The 22,999-nt window shown below is 63.7% G+C and overlaps 2 protein-coding genes across 6 annotated transcripts; one reads left to right on the top strand and one right to left on the bottom strand.

Annotated features, from left to right (window-relative positions):
* The first annotated feature begins 559 nt into the window (after window positions 1-559).
* LOC309601583 (drebrin-like protein) lies at window positions 560-15,993 on the top strand. 4 transcript variants are annotated; one of them, XM_082334682.1, is made up of 14 exons: window positions 560-653; window positions 1,647-1,702; window positions 4,154-4,266; window positions 4,806-4,880; window positions 5,341-5,487; window positions 6,705-6,782; window positions 7,391-7,542; window positions 8,694-8,748; window positions 9,306-9,380; window positions 9,522-9,624; window positions 11,001-11,150; window positions 12,594-12,700; window positions 14,113-14,218; window positions 14,816-15,993. In XM_082334682.1, the coding sequence occupies exons 1-14, from the start codon at window positions 571-573 to the stop codon at window positions 14,953-14,955; spliced, it is 1,440 nt and encodes a 479-aa protein (XP_082190808.1). In that variant the 5' UTR covers window positions 560-570; the 3' UTR covers window positions 14,956-15,993. The 4 variants fall into 4 exon arrangements, with proteins under 4 accessions (XP_082190808.1, XP_082190807.1, XP_082190809.1 ...); XM_082334681.1 differs by having other exon boundaries at window positions 12,591-12,700; XM_082334683.1 differs by lacking the exon at window positions 11,001-11,150.
* A 145-nt stretch (window positions 15,994-16,138) lies between these two features.
* On the bottom strand, window positions 16,139-21,004 carry LOC309601513 (macrophage-capping protein-like). 2 transcript variants are annotated; one of them, XM_082334546.1, is made up of 10 exons: window positions 20,909-21,004; window positions 20,134-20,205; window positions 19,896-20,068; window positions 19,659-19,813; window positions 19,061-19,228; window positions 18,338-18,487; window positions 18,150-18,242; window positions 17,799-17,931; window positions 17,632-17,720; window positions 16,139-17,533 (listed from the first exon to the last, which is right to left on the bottom strand). In XM_082334546.1, the coding sequence occupies exons 2-10, from the start codon at window positions 20,154-20,156 to the stop codon at window positions 17,468-17,470; spliced, it is 1,050 nt and encodes a 349-aa protein (XP_082190672.1). In that variant the 5' UTR covers window positions 20,157-20,205; window positions 20,909-21,004; the 3' UTR covers window positions 16,139-17,467. The 2 variants fall into 2 exon arrangements, with proteins under 2 accessions (XP_082190672.1, XP_082190673.1); XM_082334547.1 differs by having other exon boundaries at window positions 20,937-20,993.
* Between the last annotated feature and the right edge of the window lie 1,995 nt (window positions 21,005-22,999).

The raw sequence follows: 22,999 nt of genomic DNA, 5'->3' as shown, positions 1-22,999 counted from the left end.
CCTGGCCTGGGACGAGGGCAGCAGCGCCGCGGCTGGGGGGGCCGCGGGGGACCCCCTCGGAGGGGGGGCGTGGCTTAGTGGTCCAGGGGCGGGGCGTTCCCGGGGCGGGGCGGGGCAACCCAGGGGGTGTGGCGTGGAGACTTGTGGGCGTGGCTTTGCGGTGCGGGGGGGCGCGGCTTGGCGGCCCGGGGGCGTGGTGTAGCGGTGCGGGGGGCGTGGCGTGGCCGTAAGGGGGCGTGGCGTGGCGGTCCTGGGGCGTGGTGTGGCCAATCAGGGTCGTGGCGTGGACACCAGTGGGCGTGGCTTGGCGCTCCGGGGGCGTGGTTTTGCCGGGCGGGGCGGGGCGCGGCGGGGCGGCGGGCGAGGCGGGCCCGGTAGCACCGGCGGGGCGGGCCCGGGGCGGGCGGTGGGGCGGTGGGCGGGCCCGGGGCGGGCGGTGGGGCGGTGGGGCGGTGGGCGGGCCCGGGGCGGGCGGTGGGCGGGCCCGGGGCGGGCGGTGGGGCGGTGGGCGGGCCCGGGGCGGGCCGGGTGGCGGTGGCAGCGCGGGGCGGGCCGGGAACGGGCGCTGCCATGGCGCTGAACCTCAGCAAGAACGGGCGGGCGCTGCAGGAGGCCTACGGGCGGGTGGTGGCGGCGGGGAGCCCCACCGACTGGTGAGGGGCGGGGGGGGCGAGGGAGGGTCTGCCAGGGAAGGTTGGGGGGTGCCGGGGGGGTGTGGGGGCTATGGGGGGCTGGGGGGGGCGGTCAGGGGATGGGGGGTGGCGGGGAGGGGGGTCTGGGGTGTATAGGGGGCTGTGGGGGTGTTTGGGGGGGTCTGGGGTGTATAGGGGGCTGTGGGGGTGTTTGGGGGGGTCTGGGGTGTATAGGGGGCTGTGGGGGTGTCTGGGGGGGGTCTGGGGTGTATAGGGGGATCTGGGGGGTGCTGGGGTGTATAGGGGGCTGTGGGGGTGTCTGGGGGGGTCTGGGGTGTATAGGGGGATCTGGGGGGTGCTGGGGTGTATAGGGGGCTGTGGGGGTGTTTGGGGGGGTCTGGGGTGTATAGGGGGATCTGGGGGGTGCTGGGGTGTATAGGGGGCTGTGGGGGTGTCTGGGGGGGTCTGGGGTGTATAGGGGGCTGTGGGGGTGTCTGGGGGGGGTCTGGGGTGTATAGGGGGATCTGGGGGGTGCTGGGGTGTATAGGGGGGCTGTGGGGGTGTCTGGGGGGTTCTGGGGTGTATAGGGGCCTGTGGGGGGGTCTGGGGTGTATAGGGGGGATCAGGGTGTATGGGGGGGATCTCAGGGGGTGGGGATTGGGAGGACATGAGCGAACCCAGGATGTGTGGGGGTGTCTGGGGTGGGGGTTGTATGGAGGAGGTCAGGGCTGTGGGGGTGTGGGGCGTGTAGGGGGGGATCAGGGATGTGGGGTGCGTAGGGGGGATCAGGAAGCATCTGGGATGTGGGGCCGGAGTGTGGGGCAGGGGCCCTATGGAGCTGGGTGCAGCGGGGGCCTCCGGGGCGTGCGGACACCCCGGACGGGCACCGTCAGCACAGGGCAGTGTTTTGGGTGCGCTGCAGAGGGTCCAGAGGGGTGGGTGATGGGGTGTGAGGTTTGGGGCGAGCGTTTCGCACCGGGCTGGATAAAACCTCTGCTTCTGGCTTTGTTTTAGGGCTCTGTTCACCTATGAAGGCAACAGCAACGACCTGCGCGTGGCCGGCTGCGGAGGTGAGCGTGTTAGGGACCGTCCCCCCGGCCTGGCGCCGCCGGCCGAGGCTGGGGCTGTTTGCAGGGCTCGGCTCACGAGGTCTGGCTGGCTTTTGTCGCTCGGTGCTTCTGGTGGCATCCAGCCCCTGCCTGGAAGGGCTCCAGCGGCGGGAAGCGGTGCTCGCTCCCTCGCCCCTCGCTGAAGGCTGATTTTTATTTCAGTCCCCGAGCCTGTTCTCGCCCCTCGGCGCTGGGACGGGGGCGAGAGCGCGCGTCTGGGAGCAGCGGGGTGTTCGGTGCGGTTTCTGAGCGAGGGAAGTGGAGAAGAGTCTCGGTGGCAAGCGGGAGAGGCGCGTGCGTGGCTCTGCCTTCTCCTTCCCTTTCGTTTTCCTCTTTTCCGAAGGATCCAAAGTTCACTTCCTTGTACCTCTTTGCAGTCCTGAAGTATTGTAGATCCCAGCTGGCCGCAGGGCAAGATGAAGGCAGGACCACGAAGCGCTTCAAAGCTGGCTTTCTCAGGCTGGCAATTCCAGCTCGCTGCAGCTGAAGTGCCTCTTCTTTCTTTGGTTCCTTGCTTCGTGGGACTTTTTTTTATTTTTTTATCCGGCTGCCGATTCCCACACAAATCCTTCTTGATGCAAAGCTAACGCTGGTAGAAAGCAACGCATCCAGGCAGGTTTCTCCGCTCTCTAGATTTGCATCCTCCAGCGCTCAGCTCTGTTCCCTTGCCGGCTGCCTTTCTCATTTGCAAGCGTTTCTCACGACCCACGAAGCTCTTGGTTACTGCGGTCAGGTGAGACGTTTCTGGGCAGCTTTGCAGGGTCCGGCAAAGCCTCCGTTGTGGGTTGTTTGGTGCCGGGGCCTTGTGTTCAGCCAAAGCTGTTACCGAGGGCTGCGGGGAGCCCCGGGGAGGCTGCAGAGGATGCGACTGCCTGAGCACCGGATCTGCGCTAGAGAGCGGCTGCGGGGGACCGTCGGCGGGGCGGAGGCGCAGGTGGGCCGCCGTTGAAGGGTTAGGGTTGTATGGAAGAGAGATCCGAACGCAGGGCTCGCACGGGTGTTAGCTGCTTGGCGGGTTTTGTCTGTAAATTAAAAGTCCCACGTGGTCCTCATGCTGGACCCTGCTCAGTTAGGCGCAGCTTAACTGCTGCTCCCTGTTACCGGAGCCCCGACCTCTCCGCACAGCTCTGCTCCTCCCAGCACTTCCCTTTGTGTCCTTCCGTGCCCGCCGCCGCCGCGTTAAACGTCCACCCGGCAAAGACGCAGCCCCGGAACCCTCCCGGCGCCCGGCCGGGGCTCCGTCAGCCAGCCTCCTTCAGACTTCTGCCCTTAAACTTTTCTGCTAGGCTTGGAAACCACCATGACAAATTTAGAGCCAAAGCATAAATATTTAATAGCGGAGAAGAAAACGATCTCAGGTCCTGCTGCAGTGCAGAGCAAAACAACTGTGCAGTTGCTGCTGGTGTTTGATGCTAAGCAGTAGCTTGTCTTCTGCTTTTCAGGGGTCAGACAAACCAAAGTAGGAGGAATCGTGGTCTGTGGGAATTTTTTTGAAATGAGAGCACATGTTTTTGCATTTTTCCTCCTTTTCTGGTCGTTTTTTGGCATACGGTTTTAGCGAGAGCGATGCTGCGGTTCGTGGGGCAACGTAGCACTTTCCATCCCTCGCCCGCCTTGCACAACCCCTCTGCTGAGCCTTGCACAATGTTTTTTCCCCTGTGCAGAGGTGGGCTCTCCTCCTTCGTCCCCGAGCTCGTAGCTGAGAGCAGCCCCTGCACAGACCTGCCGGGAGGGGCCCCGTGGGTTTAACGCCAGCGAGGAGGGCGCCAGGGCAGGGGTCTCCTGTCTCAGTTTCTTCTCTACTTCCCATTTGACGAAGCAGGGCTCGTCACAGCCGCGGCCCGACGTAGAAGGTGGGACGGGAACAAGGCGTAGCCAGTTCCTCCGCCGCTTCTGGGGACTTTTCCGATCATCGCTGAGCTGTTCTCCGGCGTTGGAGGTGCTTGCCGGAGACCTCGCGGTGCAGTTTCATGTAGGAAGCTGTGGGCAGAGTTTGCAGCTGCCTGCTCTGGTTAAAGCCTCTAATTAGTCTGGGGCACGCAAGCATCTCCTTTCCCTTCTCTCTCGTCCCTTGACTTGCGTTATGGACCCGGGATCTTTCCGTATGTGGATTTGTGCTTGTCGCAGTGAAGGTCTGAGGAAGAGGAGCTCTGGTGGCAAAGGCTGCTGGGGACGGGGGTGTGGGTGAGAGCAGGCTGAGGCTCGGCTCCTGCGCAAACGAGCAGGTAACGGAAGGACCAGGGCAAACGCGAGGGGTCTGAAATACTCTCGGTGTAGGACAACTCCAAATCTACCAGGAATAATCTCCGGGAAATAAACAGCCAGGCGGCTGCAAGCTCTGCAGGCTCGGCCGTGCCCTCCACCTGTCCGTGGTTGGCTCGTCTCACGCCTCTCGTTTCCCTCCCGGGGCAGATGGTGGCCTGGAGGAGATGGTGGAGGAGCTCAACAGCGGGAAGGTGATGTACGCCTTCTGCAGGGTGAAGGACCCCAACTCCGGCCTGCCCAAATACGTCCTTGTCAACTGGGTGAGTGGGGACCTGCTGGAAATAAATGACTGTTTCTCCCTCCGATTCTCTCTGGAATCGTAGTTGCCGACCGCTCGCAGACAGCGTGTTGAATCCTCTCCACCAGGCTGCAACGCCGAGGGCGTACCGTGCCCGCTGCCGCGGGCGCCTGGTCCAAACCCTGAGCATATAGGTGACAAGAGGCTGGGAGGATTCACCTCCCCGTTGCATCTCTTTGGCCACGTAGCTCACCCGGCTGGCGGTGACGCTGCCGGTAAATGGCACTGAACCCATCTAAGGTGGGGTGAATGAAGCGCTTGAGGACCAGCAGGAGCCTGGAGCGCTCGCGGTGCGGCCGTCGTCCCTGGGCAGGAGGCTCGCTCTCCCTCCGGGCAGCGCCCGCTGCAGAGCGGGGTCTTTTCCCATGCAGCGAGCCCTGGTGAAGCCCTCGCCCTGGCCAGCGCGGATGATTTGCAGGCTTAGATCAAGGTGCTGCTGCTATAAAAGCAGCCTGGGATGGGACTCTGGGGTAAGCAGGTGCCGATGGTTTCTCTTTGCAGACGGGCGAAGGCGTGAATGACGTGAGAAAAGGAGCCTGCGCCAACCACGTCAGCACCGTAGCAAACTTCCTAAAGGTCTGGTCCTCTTCCTGGCGCCCTCCCCGCGTCGGTGGGCCCCGGGCTGGGGAGCTGCGCCCTGCGTGGCTCGCGCTGCTCTTCGGGGTGGCCCGGAGGCGCCCGTTGGCAGGCAGGAGCGTGGCCCGGAGAGGCCGGGGAGCGCTGCCCCAGCACCCGGTGCTCCCTGCGGTGCATGAGAGAGCCGTTTCAGAGGCTGATGCGCAACACAAACCCCTTGCGGTCTAAAAACAGCTCTGGAGACTGCAGAGGAGGCGAAATAAGCCTCTCTTTCCCTCGCAAGCATGTGCTTTCCCCGCGTTGCGTTACCTTAGAGTGGCCAGTGGCCTCCCGTTGTCACCTGAGCCCTTTTCCTTCCCTCGGGAGCTCCAGGAGCGCAGAGGGCCCGGCGAGCCGCGTGCTGGGTTTGGTGGCCCCTGGCGTCGCCCTCTCACTCCCGTGCTGGCTTTCTCCTGCTCAGGGGGCTCACGTCACCATCAACGCCCGCGCGGAGGAGGACGTGGAGCCTGAGCTCATCATGGAGAAGGTTGCCAAGGCCTCTGGGGCCAACTACAACTTCCACAAGGAGAGCAGCAAGTTCCAGGACGCGGGCCCTCAGGCGCCGGTGGTGAGTTTGCTCCGTGGGGGCTTTCTCGTCCCTCTGGGCTCGCAGTCGGGCAGGGGCAGAGTCCGGGACCGCCGTCACCCTGCGGTGGAAGGGGCTCCCCGTGCTTTGACGTGGCCCTGGAAGCACCGATGGTTTTGCCCAGGGCTGGTTCCTCTCTCTGGCTCGTTGCAGAGTGAATCGGGGCGAGAGCACGGGGTGGTGGCAGAGCCGAGATGTCTGTGCAGCAGACAGAAAGCCTAAGCTCTCCTCTGCATAGGCCCAACCAATTTTTTAAGCAGGACTGATTCCCCCCGTTCTACTCAGGTTTGTAGAGACACAAAAGCCCCAGCTTTTCAAATTTGGAGAGTATCTGCGAGGCCTGGGGCTTCTCCGAGGCTGCGGTGCAGCCGAGGGACAGGGAACAAGACGTGTCCATGCAGCGGCGTTTTGACCTGCTTGCAAACGAAAACTGCGGCTTCCCCCGGTGCGGTGAAGCGTCGAGGCCAGAGAAGTCAGCAGCGTCCTTTCTGTCTATGTGGAAATGTTCTGTGGAAGGTGTTGTTTTAACACACGCCAAGCAAGCGAGGTTTCTCAGCTGTACCAAGGAGAAGCTCAGCCGCACGTGCTCTCTGACTCTGAGTCGCTTGACCCTGCTCTGAGATGTGGGTAAAGAGCAAACCTGAGCTGTGCGAGGCCCTCGCTCTGCCCCCGGCCCCGCTTCGGTGCGGCAGTGCCAGGTTCCCCGGCGTCCTGGCCGCTCCTCTGCTGGCTGCTCCAGCCTGGGCTCTGCAGCGCTTCAGCAACCTGATTTTTGCTTGAGGCAAGAGGAAAACCAGGCTGGAAGTCCCCGGTTTTGGCAACATGCGCATCGCTGGGCTTCATGAAGCCAGCCCTTCTTTAAAGTCTGGGGCAAAGCATCAGGTTATAGTAACTTCTAAAAAGTCACGGACTGTGCTGAACACGGGACCGTGCTGGTTTTGCTGTTATATTCTATCAGAAAGTGTCTCTTTTGTTAATTCTTCATGCTAAATATCTTCCATTGACCCCTTCGACCCAGCCTGCTGGCCCGTGGCTGTGCGGGGCTGGGTGCCCTCTGCCAGGGGAAGGCGAAGAGGGCCTGCCCGGTCCCGCGGAGAGAGCTGCCAGAAAGCCACGGGGACACGGTTCTGCAGAGGGACGCAAAAACTGTGATTGCTCGGTGACTACTGCTCACACGTGCTGCATTCTGCCTCCCCCAGGGCTCCGTCTACCAGAAGACGAATGCGATGTCCGAAATCAAGAGAGTCAATAAAGATAATTTCTGGGCCAAAGCTGAGGTGAGCGCTGCTGCTTCTCTTCAGCAGCCAGGCGTGAGCAGGACGAGGCATTTAGATGTAGATGGAGATTTCTCTCCGTCTGCACCGTCCCTCTCTAACCCGGGCTCTCCTGCGCCGAGTCAGGGATCCAGACCTCTGGCAAAGGGGGGAAAGCAGCATGGAGCTGGGCTGGCTGCAGAGGTCCTGCTGCCTTGGCGTGCAAGGGGAGGAAGAAATTGGGCTTGAAGAGCAAGATGCTTTTTATCTCATCTTAATTTGGCTCGGGGCTGCTGGGGCAGGCACAGGGGGAGAGGGCTGGGCTGCGGCCCGGCTCCTGGTGGATGGCAAACGCCATTTGGGTGAGGGGGCTGGGTTTTGACCTTTCTGAAGGCAGCTCTCCAAGGCTGGACAGCAGGGCAGGTCTGCTCTGTATTTGCTTCCCATTCCAGTTGCTTTACCCCGGGGTTTTACGGTGCGTGCACCGTCAGGCTGCGGAAGCGTTACGGGCGCCCTGGGAGCTGCAGGAGATCTGCCGTGCTGGCTGGGGGCACAGCGCAGCGTGCAAAGAGCTGGGGGGTTCTCGGAGCTGGCAGCGTTAAACTCACGACTTGATGCGCGTCTCCCATTAGAAAGATGAAGAAAACCGCCGGCTGGAGGAGAAGAGGAGAGCGGAGGAGGAGCGGCAGCGGCTAGAGAGAGAGCGTCGGGAGCGGGAGCTGCAGGAAGCGGCAGGGCGAGAACAGAGATACAAAGCGAGATCCAACGAAATCGAAGCCCAGAAGTGAGTCTCTGCCGCTGACAAGCGTTCGTAACGATTCCCGGAGCCCGGCCCGCTCTCTGGGATCTCGTGGCTTTGCTCTCGGTGGTGCTGTGTGCCCTTGTCACCACCTCTCCCGAGCTGCTGTCCCCGCTCCAGCCCCTGCGCTGCCAGCGGAGGGTTGTTCCTCAGGGAGTGGCGGATCATGTCCGTGTGTTCCCGGCTGCTGCAATTGCTGCAATTCCAGGAAACCTCTTTTAAGGCAGCAGCTGTGGAGGGGATCTGCCTCGGCTTGTGCCGGGACAGGCTCAGCCCGGCTGCCCCTGCAGCACGCGGCCCTCGGGCACCGCGATCCGCAGGTCCGATCCTCCTGATAGCCCCTGTGCATCCCGAACGTCCGTCTGCTCCTGCCGACGTGCAAATGAGTTGTGTTTGCCTTCGCTCACCTTCCTGGAGCGGTGGCAGAGGTTTGGCCCGGCTGGTCTGGCTGACCTGCGGGCTCCCCGGCTGGGTGTCCCCCAGCGAGCCCCTGGCCGACCCGCCAGCAAGCTCGGCTGCTTGTCCAGCATCACCCGTGGGTCTCCCTGCCCGTGGATCCTGCCCCCAGGACCAAGTCCCCCCCTTGCAGGGTGCTTCTCAAAGACATCGTCGAAATCTGTGGCCACCATTTGTGGGGTGCCGGAGGTCCGGGCCGGCTGGTGGAGGGCTCTGCGCCCTGCAGGGAGGAGCGGCCTGTGCGGGGACCGGCATTGTGCTGGTTTCCTTCCTCTCCGAGCCCGGCGTGACCCCGGTTAGGTGGCGGAGCTCACTTCGGCGAGCAGCAGCGGGCACTGCCTTCCTGTTTTGAGCTCGGATGGGGAAGTCTGCCCGGCCCCTCCGTGCCGGGTGCTCTTGTCTGTGCCCCTGAAGGAAAAGATTTCCCTGGTTTGATCCCACTGTTTGAAGCAGCTCCTGCTACTCTGCCCCTCGCTCCTTGCTCTTGCCCCCTGCACGGCTCCGGAGGTGGCCTGTGGCTCCTTGCCTGGCCCCGGAGGTGAGGGGGAACAGCCTTTCTTTGGTCTTCCCAAAGAAGCAAAGTGTAGCTGCAGCAGGGTGAGGTCCCAGAGCAGCCCTGTGCAGAGCAAACCGCTCGTCCTGCCTGTTTGCTAACCCCAGTTTGTCATTTGTCACCGCAGGAGACTCCAGCAGCAGCAGGAGGCAGAGAACAGGGACAGGGAGCAGCAGCAATGGGTGAGCTTTGGCATCGTCCCCCGTGGCAGGTTTCTTCACACATCCCCCATGATGGAGAGGACAGGGTGCTCGGGTGCAGACGGTGCTGCCGGGAGAGGCAGGAGGGCAATGGAGGAGCACCCCGGGCGTTGTCACGGCAGGCGGGGGACGTGGAAAGATCCACGGACACGCTCTGGCAGGAGAGGTGCCACGAGCTGGTCGCCCAGGTCTCTTGCTCCATCCTTTGATTTTGCTGGATCTCGCTTTATATCTCTACTCACGCTGGCCACATGCTCCCGATGGCTGGTCCAGCCACGGCCTCTGGGGAAAGCAGAGTTGAAAACTCTGGAGAAGAGCCTGGGGACACTGGAGGAAACCAAGCCCTTATCCTCTGCCCAGCAAACCTCCTGCCTCTCCCTCCCAGACCCAGGGGGTTTCGTCCCCGTTCACCCTCCGTCGCCGTGTCTGTTCCTTGTTCCCGTTCCTGCGATCCCCGGGCAAGGAGGGGGCTGGCTGGGCAAGGAGGGGGCTGGCTGGGCGCCCGCCGAGGCTTCAGTAGACCCCCTCTTGTGCTGCAGAAGGAGCAAGCCGAAGAGTACGAGGCCAGGCAGCGGAAGGGCTTCAAGAGAAGCGAATCGGTGGAGAAAGCCCAGGTACGCTGCCAGGAGCCCGAGCGCTTTGCTGGGGGGGCTGCGTCGGCTCGGCTCCCCGCCTCGTGCAGCGGCAGGGGGGCTGCTCCCCACCCAAGGCCGTGGTCCTTGACTGCGGGGTTTCTGCGCTCTTCGCCCTCGCAGGAGGCTGCGTCGCTGATAGCGCAGAGGGCGGTGAACCCCCGGGACATCTTCAAGCAGAAGGAGAAGTCGGTGCCGGCGGATGCGGCGACGGCTTCCCAGCCAGGTACGGCGCGGGGCACAGTGCCGGCAGCGGGTCGGGCAGCGTGAGCCGGTTCCCGTTCCCCGCACCGGGTGAATCTGCGGGCAGAGAGTGCTCCCAGCGCGGGGAGCGCGTGTTTGGGGTGGGCGCGTTACCCGTGAGGCCGCGGTTCCCGCTGAGCACGGGTCGCTCTCATCACACCCGGTGCTCTCGGCTGTAGGCAGGGCGATGTCTCACACCCGGCTCACGCGACGTTTTTCATGGTAAGGCCCTTGCTGCGCCAGGTTTTAACAGCCGAGACTGGTTTTCCATACTTTGAGTCAACTCATGAGGCTTATATTTGATTTTTAAAATGAAAATTAAGTATATTAATGCCAGAAAGGGACCGCTGTTGCAATCTCTCCTGACTGCCGTAAATTCCGCCCGATTTTTTGCCCTGCTGAACCAAGCGGGAGTGCAGCCCTTTAGAAAAGACCGATCTGATCTATCGGATAGAAGCAGGAAGCTGTGAAAACCGAAGCTGAAACCGGCCGAGGAAGTCGCTGAGAACACGTGATATCCCTGGATGAGCGTCTCCTCCTCAGCTCAGCCCCCTTGAAAGTAGCTTGAATTACTTTGGAATAAGCACTTTTATTTCGTGATAGGAGCGCAAACGTGCTTTCTTGTGTGGGCAAGCCATCGGCGGGACCGGATGAAATCCCAGGGTGGGAAAATGTCTTTCTTGCTGTTTAAACATCATGGCGGGGAGGCTGATTTGTGAGGCCGAGGAATCCCTCGGGATTTCCCTTGTTTGTGTTAGTATTTGATGTTTTTCAATGGAGGCAGAGGAGACAAATGCCCTGGCACCGATAAAACCCGCGGGCTAAGGGCAGGCTGGCAAGTCCTGGTGCGTGTTCACTGCTGTGCCGGGGCAGGGCTTGCCTGGCAACTCCTGCTTTGCTTTTGTTTGCTTCAGAGGCGTAGATGGGGGAGATAACAGCGCGCAGTCACCTTCTGCCAAAGGAAAGGGCTTAGAAGGCTGGCAGCAACCAGTTTGAATCGTGCCTCTCCCAGTTGCTGGGCCTAATGTCTGTGAAATCCACGGTGCTCCGAAAATCGCCCTAGAGAGCCTGGAGAGCAGGGCCTGGGTGGTGGTGTCCTCCGCTTACTCTTCCTCCCTAAAATTATGTCTTTTTTATTTTTTTGCTTGGCTGCAGCTACTGCTGTAACCAGTAGACAAACTTGTTTTCCACAACCAGGATTAGAGCTGGAAAATCCTGTTTAGGAGAATAACCTAAGGCAAAAAGCATCCGACAACACCCTTCGGTGACTAACTCCTGGGGAGCCGTGGGGCTGTCGCCGTGCGGCTGGAAGCCTCGATGCCTGCCCGGCTCCTGCAGCACGTTTCGCTCCTTTTCCAGGCAAGCTTCGCAGCCCTTTCCTGCAGAAGGAGGTGAACTCCGTGCCGAGCCCTGCCTCTTCTGTCTCTCCTGCCCGGGATGTTCCCCCAGCCTCCTTCGCCCCCTCCTCTGCCTGGGGGACCCCTCCAGCCTCTCCGGTACCCGCGGCAGGTGCGTGGCTTTGCTTTCTCGCCTAACCAAAGCTTTTCGCCTCGCCTTTCCAGATAAGCCCCCAAACTTGGGCACGTTGAGGCCAGGCTCCCAGTTTCTGTTTCGTTTCCCACGCCTCGGCAGGGCGCGAGGATCTTTAGGCCAGGAACCCGCAGGCTTTGTTGCCAGCCGGAGGGGCTGAGCGTGATGCTGAGGCTGGGGAAGGAGGAGAGTTATTGCTGCCCGGTGCCGAGGTCCCTTCCTTTCCTTCTCAGACTTAGCAGGAGGTTCAGCGGCCGAGGGGATGAGGACATCTCCTGGCTGAAAGGCTGAAATTCAGCTCCGCGCACCCCCAGAGCCCCTCTCCAGACCTCCCGCTGCAGGGGCTTTGAGGTTCGCACGCAGACCTTTCCAAAATGCCTTGGAGACCCAGCACAGGAGGCTTTCTGCGCCCACGCAGGGATTTCCCTCCGGGCAGCAGAGCATGGTGACAGCAGCCAGCTGTAGCAGCTCGACGGGGCTGGGTTTCACCATCCCAGTAAAGACCAGAGGATGCGGGGCTCCAAGGGCTGGCAGCGCCTGTCTGCCCCGGCATCGCTGCCCTCGCCGCTGGGGCAGCAAGGCAGGCAGAGGGAGCCGGGCTACGCAGAGCTTTCTCTGCATGTGGCGAGATGCTCTGTCCCTTTTCATGTGGTTTGGGTGGGAAGAGCAAGTCTGGAGGAGGGCTGGCTGTATCTGGAAGGTCTCCCTGTGCACCGTGGGTGGCACGGAGGGGTTCCCTTGTCCTTGAAGGGCTGTGTGGCTTCACGTCCTTGCTGGCTTGTCCCCAGCTTGCCAGGCGGCTCGCTGCCCTGTCCCAAGGCTGCTCCGGAGCTTTGCTTCAGGAAGGTGGGAGCTGGGAAACAACCTCCAAGCTGCCTTTTCCCAAATAAACCAAAACAGACCTGGTTAAAAACCAAGATTGGGTTCAGCAAAACGCTTCAGCCAGAAACAGATTTTCTTTGGTGGAGCAAAACCAGGGGTTGTTTCAGAGCGCCGTGTGCCTGCTCTCTGTGCCATCCACCCCAGCGACGGGGCCAGGGCCGAGCTCCGGCCGCCCCCGGGCCGCAGTCACCGCTAGATGCTGCTCTCGGCCAGGGTCTCCGCGCCAAACCTTCCCGTCAGGGCCCGTGCTCACCACCAGGAGCAGCTTGGAAATGGTTCCTCTTGAGCAAGCTTATTCCTTTCCCCATCGGAGGTCCTGGATCTCTCCCTTGTCCTTTTTATCGTTCCCTACACCCCTGCTCGCCCCGCGGCTGGGGTTGTGCTTGCTGGACCCGTCCCCTCTGCAGGACAGGAGAGCCGGGTGACGGCCAGCTCGTAGCAGGAGTTCGGTGGCACTTCAGCCTGGAGCTGGATGAACGAGGGGACAGGGAGAGGTTTTGGTGATGGATATCGTGGTGAGATACCGTGTTTCTTCAGCAGGACGAGACGCCGGGTACAATTCAAGCGTCCCGGCTTCCCACGTGGAAGAGGCGAATCTGTACACGGAGCCGCTGGACTCCTCGGCCATCTATGAAGAACCGCCTCAGGTTGGTGCATGGGGGAGGATGGAGGACCCCGGGGGGAAAAGGGCACCCGGAGCTGGCCAGGATCCTCGCGCGAGAGGGCAGGGCTTTGCCTCATCTGTTAGGGTGAGCCTGGAACCCTCTTACGAGCATCTCGTCTCTTTGGGTACAAACCCACCCTCCGGTGCTCGGGGCCCGGCTGCCTGGGCTAAAATCAGTAGGAAACGGAGAAACCCCGGCGCTCGCACACGCTCGGGCCTCATCTGTGTGGCGAGGGGATGCTGCGGCGTCCCTTCCCTGCGCTGACGGCGAGAGATGCTGGCGCCGAGCCCCCGTCACCCGTCCCGCACCCTGGGGTGCTCCGGCCGGCGTCACTGCGGCCCTGGAGCCCCAGGGGGGACACGGGGAGAGCCCCATCAGCCCCTTGGCCAAAGCCCCTTCTCCTCCTTCTCCTGCTTCTTTGCACATCCAAAACCAGCTGAGCCGACAAAGCCCAGCTATTCTTGGCATGCCCGTCAGATTCTCCAGCGTCTAATAGCGGGGTTGTGTCATGCTGCAGTATTTCCCTCGGAGTTGTGGTGGCCGTTTGGTTTCCTCTCCTCTATTCATCCGTCTTGTGTCCGTCCCCCCCCCCCAAAACCATAAGCATTTCAAACATACTTAATTTTCTCATTCTCAAATTGGTCTGGAAGTGTCCAGCTGGTTCAAAAGGAGTGGGAGATGGACTGAGTGATCGCCTCAGCCTTTCCGTACGAAAGAAAAGTAAAAAGCAGCCAGCTCAGGTCTCAAAACAGTCATGAGAGAGAAGTGCTTGGAAAACTGGAGCTGGAGCTTGTCCAGCTTCAACAGGCTTAAACGTGGGGGTGATGAACTGCCGTCTGCAGCGGAGATCCCGAGGGATCGGCTTCCAGAAGGGTTGTCTGCTGCTGGTCTCTGGTATTTCTGGTTGTGATGCTGGCTCCTGGGCCAGAGGCACTGCAGGATCGGTGCCGGCTTGTGAGCCAAACAGGAGAGCTGGCCGCCTCCGCTCTTCGGTGCCGGGCTGGTTTGCACGCTCGTCCCCTTTATCTCCTGGCAGAGACGCGTGGAGCCCCCAGAGCCGGCGTTTTTATTACGGGGGGGGCATCTGGGACCTCCTGCACGCAGTTCCCCAAGGCTCGGGGGGCTGATTTAAATCTCTGGGTGTTGCACGGTGTTGCATTCCTCCCTCCCACTGTTTTCCCCTGCAATTCCTGGTGTGCAACACCTCCCGATCCACCCGGGAAACCAAGCGGGGCTGCGAGAAGCGGAGCGGGGCGATGTGCACCCCGCGTGCCGTGCATTGGGGCGGTGAGACCCCGGGCCACAGACCCTTGCTGCGGCTAGCCAAGCGCGAGCTGCCTGGCACAGCATCGCCCACGCTGGTAACTCCTTTCCTGCCTCTCTCCTTCCTGAAGGAACAAGTTGAGGATGCCAAATACGACTACCCGGTTGAGTACCAGCAGCCGCCGGACCTGACGGGGAAGGGGCTGTGTGCACGGGCGCTCTACGACTACCAGGCTGGTAAGACCTGCAGAGCTCTGCCTTTCCCTCTGAACTGGGCAGGGCTTTGCTGGGCCCAGTCTCTTCCCAGAGAGCTGGACCGGAGACATTGCCCATCACGCCAGGCGATCCCACGGCTGGGTGCTAGGTGCAGCGTCTTCCACCCAAAGTGGAGCTGGAAAAGGAAGGCAGCTGATGGCTTCTCTTTTTTTTCCCCTAACATCTGTTTCTCACTCGCCTCCCTGCCTTCCCTCCCCTGCCTCCTGCCTCGGAGCCTGTTTTGCCTGGACATTCACATCTTATAATTTACTGGACCCCTGGCCTTTCACAGCGGCAGCGGGGCTGAGCTGCCCGTGCTTTCTCCAGCCGTAAAATCGCCAGTCTGCTGTGAGGAGTGGCTGTCGAGGGGTTTGGGCTCCGGCAGGACACAGCCCCGGGGAAGCTGACTCTGCCACCGCCTCCTCCCTTTAAGCGGGGGGCTCCGGCGGGGGGCTGCGTGCCTGGCACTGTGTCCCTGCGGGAGGGACGTCTGAGGCAGGCGGGGGGTCCCAGCGTCTCCGGCTGTGCTGGGGGGGTTCGGCTTGGCTCTGACCCCCCCCTCGCTCTGTCTCATTCCAGCTGATGACACTGAGATCTCGTTTGATCCAGAAAACATCATCACTAACATCGAGATGATCGACGAAGGCTGGTGGCGTGGCTACGGTCCCGACGGCCACTTTGGCATGTTCCCTGCCAATTATGTGGAACTGATAGAGTAAGGGGGCTGGCGGGGCTGCGGGGACCAGAGCCGCTCCGTCCTCCCGGGAGCACGTGGCTCCTGCCTGATTCTTCCAAACGATATGTGGCTTTTATTTCTTCTTTTTTTTTCTCCAAGTGAAGTGCCATTGCCCTGCTCCCTCAGCAGCAGGGCTGACCCAGGCGCTGCTCTCCTCCGCCCTCTCCCATCCCCGTAGCTGGCCCTCGGTTGGGATGAAGGGCCCGATCCCATCCTGAGCCCCCGCAGTGCTGATCTCCCCCTCCTCCCCCTGGTTTGGGGCGTGGATTCTCTTTCAGGGCTGAAGGAGGGGACAAATCCCTTATGGGGCATTTTCAGGGAACAAGTTGCCTCTCCCCCCGCGCTCCCCCCAACCCTGTGGCCTCAGAACCGACGTGGCCACGGTGGAGAAACCGCTTTCCCCGTTTCGCCTCGCTGACGAAGCTCACTGGATTGCTTTTGGCACCTCGCAGGGTCTAACACCACCTAGAGAGCCAAATCCTGGCTGCACGGCGGTGCCACCACCCCCCCCGAGCACCCGAGAGCTTGCCAGCGGGGCCGCCGCTGTCCCTGTGTCCTCCTCCCTGCTGTCCCCCAGAGGCGTTTCCTCTGCCCTCCCCTCTCCCCAAACCCTGCTGCGGGGGTTCGACTCGGGTGCGAGCCAGCTCCCTGCAGGGGAGGTCGAACCAGACCAAAGCGGGTGGTTTGGGGTTTGGTTTGGTTTTTTTTTTTTCCAGCAAAACCTGTGAGCGTGGGATCCCTCCCCCCATCACCCCAAATTCACTGTGAACAAGGAAGAGCCCAGCCCAGCTGCCACCTTCCCCCCTTGTTGAGTTTCTTTCCTTGGTGTTGCTTTAGAAGTAGGAGGAGTTTGGAGATGCCGGCGGTCCCGGCTTGCCCACCGCTCCCACGGGCGCTGGGGGACGCGGTGGCTCCTCCAAGCCCATTCCCCGGGGGTCCCGTGGGCTCCTTCCCCACCGCTCACGCCTCCCGTGCCGTCCCCATCCCTCCCGGCAACAATAAAAGGGCTTTTCTTTGGTGATGGCTGCAGCAGGATCCGGCCGTGCGGTCCCGGGCATGAATTGGGGTGAAATGCCGGTGTTTGGCGTGGGGCCGGGCACAGCTCACGTATTCCTAACGTCAGCCGCCAGCGCCAACAAGAAATCTTTTAATAAGGTAAAGCTGGGCCGCGCGTGGGAATCACCACATGTTTTCGCAACGGGTCATCGTGACCAGGCTCGTGCTCCAGAGAGAGGAGCGAAGGCAGGGATAATTAGATACGTAATTAGCCCCAGCACTAATTATTTGAGTCTAATACGGAGGGAGGTTGGGTCAGAAAAGCAGCCGGAGGCAGCGGCTGGCAGAAATGTGCAGGCAGCGACGGGGTCTGGGTGGCCCCGGGTGTGTAGAGGGGCTTTAGGGGTGGTTTTGGGGATGCTGGGGATTTGGGGACACTGAGGCCATCAGGGTGCAGGGACTGTGGAGATAGCGGGGAGTGGGGACACCGGGGCCGTGAGGACATGGAGGTGGCAGGGACGCCGGGCTGAAGGGACCTTGGGGATGCAGGTCCCAGGCGTGCAGGGACACCGGGGATTTGGGGACATGAGGGACTTGGGGATGTGGGGACACTGGGGATGTGGGGACACTGGAGACGCAGGGCTGGCGGGTGCCACGAGCCATCTCCCACCTCTCCCAGCCATCTTGGGGTGCTCACGCAGCACCGCACCCGGAGCAGCGAGACACAGGGCTCGGCACCCACCCTGTGTTCGCCAGGGCCTGGGCGCAGGACGGGGGAGACGTGTGGGCGTGGGCCTGGCGTGGGCGTGGGCCTGGCGTGGGCGTGGGCACGGTGTGGGCACGGGCACGGCATGGGCAAGAAGATGATGTGGGCACGGGGACAGCGCGGCATGACGTGGGCACGGAGATGATGGGGCGTGGAGGTGGCACAGCGTGGGCACGGGGGTAGCACGGGCACAAGCGGAAAGGCGGTGAGGGCGTGGGGGTGGCAGAGGTGCGGCAGCAGTGAGGGTGGGGGGACGGCATTGGCACAGACCGTGGGCATGGCACGGGGACAGGAATGACATGGGCACGGGGACGGGGATGGCACGGGGATGGGAATGACATGGGGACGGGGATGACAAGGGGATGGGGTGGGCAACGGCACGGGGATGCCAAAGGAATGGGGATGGTACGGTCATGGGGATGGGGTTGAGGATGGCATGGACATGAGGATGGCAAGGGGATGGGAATGACACGGGCATGGGGTGGGCAAAGGCACAGGGGTGGCGTGGGCATGGCACAGGGACGGTATGGGGTTGGCACAGGCTTGGGGAGGGCATGGGGATGTGACTGATGTGGGCATGGGGATGACATGGGGATGGGGATGACATGGGGATGGGGATGGCACAGTCACGGGACAGCTGAGCAGGGCGCAGGTGTTGGCAGGGAGCTGGCACAGCTGGCACAAGCCTGGTGACGCCCTGGGCCGGGCGCTGGCCCCGCGGGTACCCGTTCCCTCACTTCCAGCTGGTGAAGAACTGCTTGAAGAGGGGCGTCTCGCGGCCCTCGGGCAGGATTTCCACCTGCCGGGACAGGGACAGGGACAGGGAGGGGACGGGGACCGGGACAGGGTGAGCTCGCCCGTGCCAGCCCCTGGGCAGCCCTCGCCGCCTGCACCCACCTGTGTCCGGGGCGAGTGGCCCATGCGGGCGATGACCTCCTCGGCCACTTTCAGGGCCGCCTGGCGCTCCTGCTCGTTGGCCTTGCGCCCTGCGGACGGGGATGTCAGAGCCACGCTGGGGGTGGCCCCTGTCCCCGCGTCCCCCCCCCGCCCCCGTCCCCAGGCACCTTTCCAGACGTAGACCTTCCCGCCGGCACCGTTGTCCAGCACGAAGCAGTCGTCGGAGCAGAGCAGGCTCTGGCTGAAGGGGCTGCTCGCGGCCACCTGGGTCAGGTCCATGCGCCCCGTTGCGTCCGACACCTGCCCGTGGCCGGGATGTCACCGCGGGGCCACCCCGGGGTCCCTCGGCCGTGCCCCGTCCTGTGTCCCCCCCCCACAGCCACTGCAGCATCCCCCATCTGTGCCCTGCCCCAGGGCCACCGCGGTGTCCCCTGGCCATGCCCAGCCCCAGGACCACCATGGGGACACTCAGCTATGCCCAGCCCGGGGACCACCCTGGTGTCCCGAGGTGGCCTTGCCTTGTAGAGGATGGCTGCCCCCGCGTTCCTCTGATCGGCCAAGACGTCCTCCTCGGGGCTGCCTTCCTGCAAGGTGGGCTTGGGGCCCAGCACCTGCCGGGTGAAGAGACAGGGGCTGTCACAGAGCCACCCCGGGGATACTCAGGTCCCCCTCTGCTCCCACTGGGGACGTCGGGGCCCCGGCACACCTGCAGCATCTCAGGCGGCTCCTCGCCATCTGCCACGATCTCCAGGCGAGCCTTGCCGCCCCGCTCGCCGTCCCGGATGGCCGCGGCCAGCTCCTGCGCCCTGCTGCGCTCCAGCACGTTGCACTTGGCCCCGCACCAGACGAAGAGGGTCTGGGGACAGGGAGAGGGACAGTGGTGACGGAGCCATCCCACCTCCCCCGGGCCACCGTGGTGGCCCCCAACCCATCTCATCCAGGCTGAGGATGAAGCAGTCACTGGGGTTGACGCTGGCCCAGGGAGACGCCGCGCTGGACAAATGGACACCCCGACAGACAGACACCCAGATGGATAAAGGGTTGCCCCAATGGATGGATGGACACCGAGATGGACAGACAGATACCCCAACGATCAAACACACCTATGGGTAGGGGAGCCACCCCAACTGATTGATGGGCACCCCAAGAGACAGACATCTCCAAGGACAGACAGGCACCCCTATGGACAGACAGATGCCCCAGTGGACAAATGGCTGCCTGGAAGGACAGACGAACAACCCAACAGACTGATACGCAGAAGGACAGACAGACATCCCAACAGATAGACACCCAGAAAACCAGACAGACACCCCTACGGATGGATGGACACTTTGACAGATGGCCACCCAGAAGGACGCTCAAGGTGAGAAGCTCTGGGGGACAGGGAGAGGGACGGTGGGGACAGGGCCACGCGGCGGCGCCTGCCCACCTCGCCCAGGTCGAGGATGAAGCAGTCGCCGGTGTTGAAGCTGGCCCAGCTCAGGCTGCGCTCGCTCGCCCGGATGTTCTTCTTCCCCTTCACCTGGTAGAGTTTGCGCACGGGGCCGGCGCCGGCGCCGGGGCAGGTGGGCTTGAAGGCCGAGTCCACGCCGCCCTCCTGCCGGCACGGGGGTGCTGAGCGCCCGCTGGGGTGCCCAGCACCCAACGAGGCGTGCTGAGTGCTTGGTGGGTGCCCAGCACCCAGCAGGGATGACAAGCACCCAGCTTGGGTGCTAAGCACCCAGAGGGGATGCTGAGCATGTGGTAGAGGTGTTGAGCACCCAGCAAGGGTGCTCAGTATCCATCAGGGATACTGAGCACCCAGAGGGGATGCTGAGCACATGGTAGAGGTGTTGAGCACCCACCAGCGAGGCTGAGCACCTACTAGGGCTGCCCAGCACCCAGAGGGGATCCCACATGCCCAGTGGTGGGGATGCTGAGCGCCCAGCGGGGATGCCGAGAGCCTGGTCGGGATGCTGAGTGCTCAGTGGGGACGCTGAGCGCCGGGAGCGCCCCGAGCCCCCACCGGGGATGCCCAGCGCCCGTACCTGGTAGGTGATGCCGCGGGGGAAGTACTCCATGAAGACGTCGGACTCGTTGCCCTGCACCTCGCGGTGCGTCACGGGGCGCTCGCCCAGCAGCGCGTTCAGCTGGGTGGAGAGGAGGGCGCAGGCGCCCTGCTCGTCCCGCGAGGAATCCCGGCCTGTGGCGGCAGCCAGCGCTGAGCCCCCCGCTCCCACCGCCACCCCCCGCGCCCCCACCCACCCACCCACCCTGGGGCTCACCCAGCCAGAGGTGGAGGTGGGCTCGCTCGTCCGGCCCGTTGTGCAGCACCAGGTAGGCATCCCCGGAGAAGAAGACGCCCCACGTCGCCTTGGGGACCTCCACCGGCTGCAGCTTCTCCACCCGCCAGATGTGCAGCCCCGGGCGGGCGGCGGCGGGGCCGAAGGGGGAACCGCTGCGGGGCGAGGGGCGGCGTGAGCCGGGGGGCGAGGGGAAGGGGAGGGGGGGGGGCGGGGGTACCTTTTGGGGAGCGCGGTGTACATGGCGGCGGGGAGGTGGTGACGCGTGGGGTGGCGGAGCGGAGGGCTGGACCTGCGGACGGAGGGGCACCGTGAGATGGAGAGCACAAGGGGTGGAGAGCCGCGGGGTCAAGGGCGCCCCGATAGGGAAATGGATGCCCCAGTGGACAGACGGACACCCCAACAGACACCCAGAAGGAGAAGTGGAGCCCCCAGTGGACAGATCGACACCCCAGCGGACAGATGGACACCCAGAAGGACAGACAGACACCCAGAAGGAGGGGTAGACACCCAACAGGTAGATGGAAGCCCCAATGGACAGACGGATGCCTAGAAGGATGGACAGACACCTTTTCATACAGATGGATGCCCCTACGGATAGGGGGACACCACTATGGACAGACGGACACCCCAATGGTCAGATGTACCCCAATGTACAGCTGGACACTTGGAAGGACAGACAGACACCCCTACAAACAGATGAGCACCCCGATGGATAGGTGGACACCAGGAAGGACAGACAGAAAGACAAACACTCCAGTGGGTGGGGAAACCCCCAGGACAGACAGATGGACATCCCCAGAGGCACACACCCCGTGATGGACAGACAGACACCCTGAAGGACACCCCGAAGGACACCCCGATAGACAGACAGCTGGCCGGACGGATGGACACCCCAAAGGACACCCGGATGGACAGACAGATACCCCAGAGACACACCACCCCCCCCCCCCCCCGACGGACAGCCAGCCACACAGACAGACAGACGGACAGACACCCTGATAGACAGACGGACGCCCCGACAGTCAGACAGCCCCTCGCTCAGGCGGACGGCAGCAGGCCGCGGCAGGACAGACGGACGCCCCAACAGCCGCGGAGCCTCCCGGAAGGCGGCGGCGGTGACTCAGGCGGCAGGAAAGGGTGGGGACGGGGGGGACGGGCCTGGCCCCGCGTGGGCCCCCCACGGCGACACGTGGCCTCGAGTGGGGCCCCTCACACCACGGTGGGGTCCTCCTCCCCTCTGGGACCCCCACCCCACTGGGACCCCCCCCACCCCACTGCTGGGACCCCCCTCCCACCCTCCTGGGACCCCCCCACCCCACTGCTGGGACCCCACCCCACTACTGGAACCCTCCCACCCTCCTGGGACCCCCCACCCCACCGGGACCCACTGTCACCCAGGGCACTGAGTGTCACCCGTGGGCCACCCCCCCCGGGGGGGTCCCAGCCCTGTGCCCTGCCAGGGGGGTACAGGGGGGCTCTACTGGGAGGGGGTGGCCCTACTGGGTGGGGAGGCTGTACTGGGGGCTGTACTGGGAGGGCTAAACAGGGGGGCTGCACTGGGGAGGGTATACTGGGAGCTGTACTGGGTGGGGCTGCACTGGGAGGGGATTGTACTGAGGGGTCTATAATGGGTGGGGGCTGTACTGGGAGCTGTACTGGGAGGGCTATATGGGGGGGTGCACTTGGGGGGTATACTGGGAGCTGTACTGGGAGAGGGTTGTACTGGGATGCTGTACTGGGAAGGGAGGGCTGTACTGGGAGGGGAGGGCTGTACTGGGGGAGCTGTAACGGGTGGAGGAGTCCGTACTGGGAGCTGCACTGGGAGGGGGGGGCGCTACTGGGGGCTGCATTGCAGGGGGGCTGCAGTGGAGGCTCACTGGGAGGCACTGGGAACACTGGGAGGCACTGGGAGGTGCAGAGCAGGGCACCCCCCCCCAGCTCCCCCCAGGCCCCGGCCGCAGCATTGCTGGGAAGTGACTCACGGCCGGGGGGGCCATGCGTGTGACGAGCGCGGGCGGCCTGAGCCCGCCACGTGGCCCCACCGGCCACCGCGCGGCCCGGGGAGCCTGGGGGGCCGGGGCGGGTGGGGGGCGCCCACCGCACCCCCTTAGCGCCTCGGGTGGCACCCGGGGGGCTTCCCTTCCCCGGGAAGGGGGTGGGCGGGGGTCACGCGTGTGCGCCGCGTCCTACGTGCAGCGCGTGGTCCGTGTGCGTGGTGCCTCCGTGCACGGGGGGCCCATGGGCAGTTGCCCACGCGTGTGCAGGGACACGTGTGGTGCGTGTCCCGCGTGCGGGGTCTCCGCGTGTGCAGCGCGTCGGCGCGACGGCGGGCTTCCCACGCGTCGTGCGTGCAGCGTCACGCATGCGGTGTGCGCGCAGCGCGGCGGTGTTTGCGTGCAGTGTGTGTGCCTGCACACGCGGTGTCCGTGTGTCCGTACCAGGCCGCAGCACGTGAGCGTGGGCTCTGCGTGCCCAGGGCCGGTGCCCGCGTCGTGCCAGCGCCGGTGCAGCGCTGGTCCCCGTGCGGTGCTGGTGCCCCTGCAAACCAGGGCCCAGGCAGTGCCAGCACAGCGCTGGTTCCCAACTGGTGCGGGGCCCTGGGCAGCGGCAGTGCCCGTGCGGTGCCGGTTCGGCATGGGTTCCCCGGGCGGTGGCAGTGCCCGTGCGGTGCTGGTTTGGCGTGGGTTCCCCGGGCGGTGGCAGTGCCAGTGTCAGTCCAGCGTCAGGCGCACCACACCGCAGAGTGCCAGTGCGGTGCCGGTGCTATTCCTGTGCGGTGTTGGTGCCAGTGCAGTGCCCGTGCAGTGTGGGTCCCGTACAGTGCCGGTACCGTCCCGGTTCCATGCAGTGCCGGTGCTGTGCCGGTGCCGTGCCAGTGCCATTCCCGTGCAGTGCCGGTGCCGTGCCGGTGCCAGTGCCCTTCCCGTGCAGTGCTGGTGCAGTGCCAGCGCCGGTGCCATTCCCGTGCCGTGCCAGTGCCGGTGCCATTCCCGTGCAGTGCTGGTGCAGTGCCAGCGCCGGTGCCATTCCCGTGCCGTGCCAGCGCCGGTGCCATTCCCGTGCCATGCTGGTGCCGGTGCCGG

This window comes from Platalea leucorodia (assembly GCF_965183815.1).
Source record: "Platalea leucorodia genome assembly, chromosome: W".
Lineage (NCBI taxonomy): Eukaryota > Metazoa > Chordata > Aves > Pelecaniformes > Threskiornithidae > Platalea > Platalea leucorodia.
Note: the sequence above shows the minus strand (reverse complement) of the source record. Positions and strands in the feature narration are given on the sequence as shown.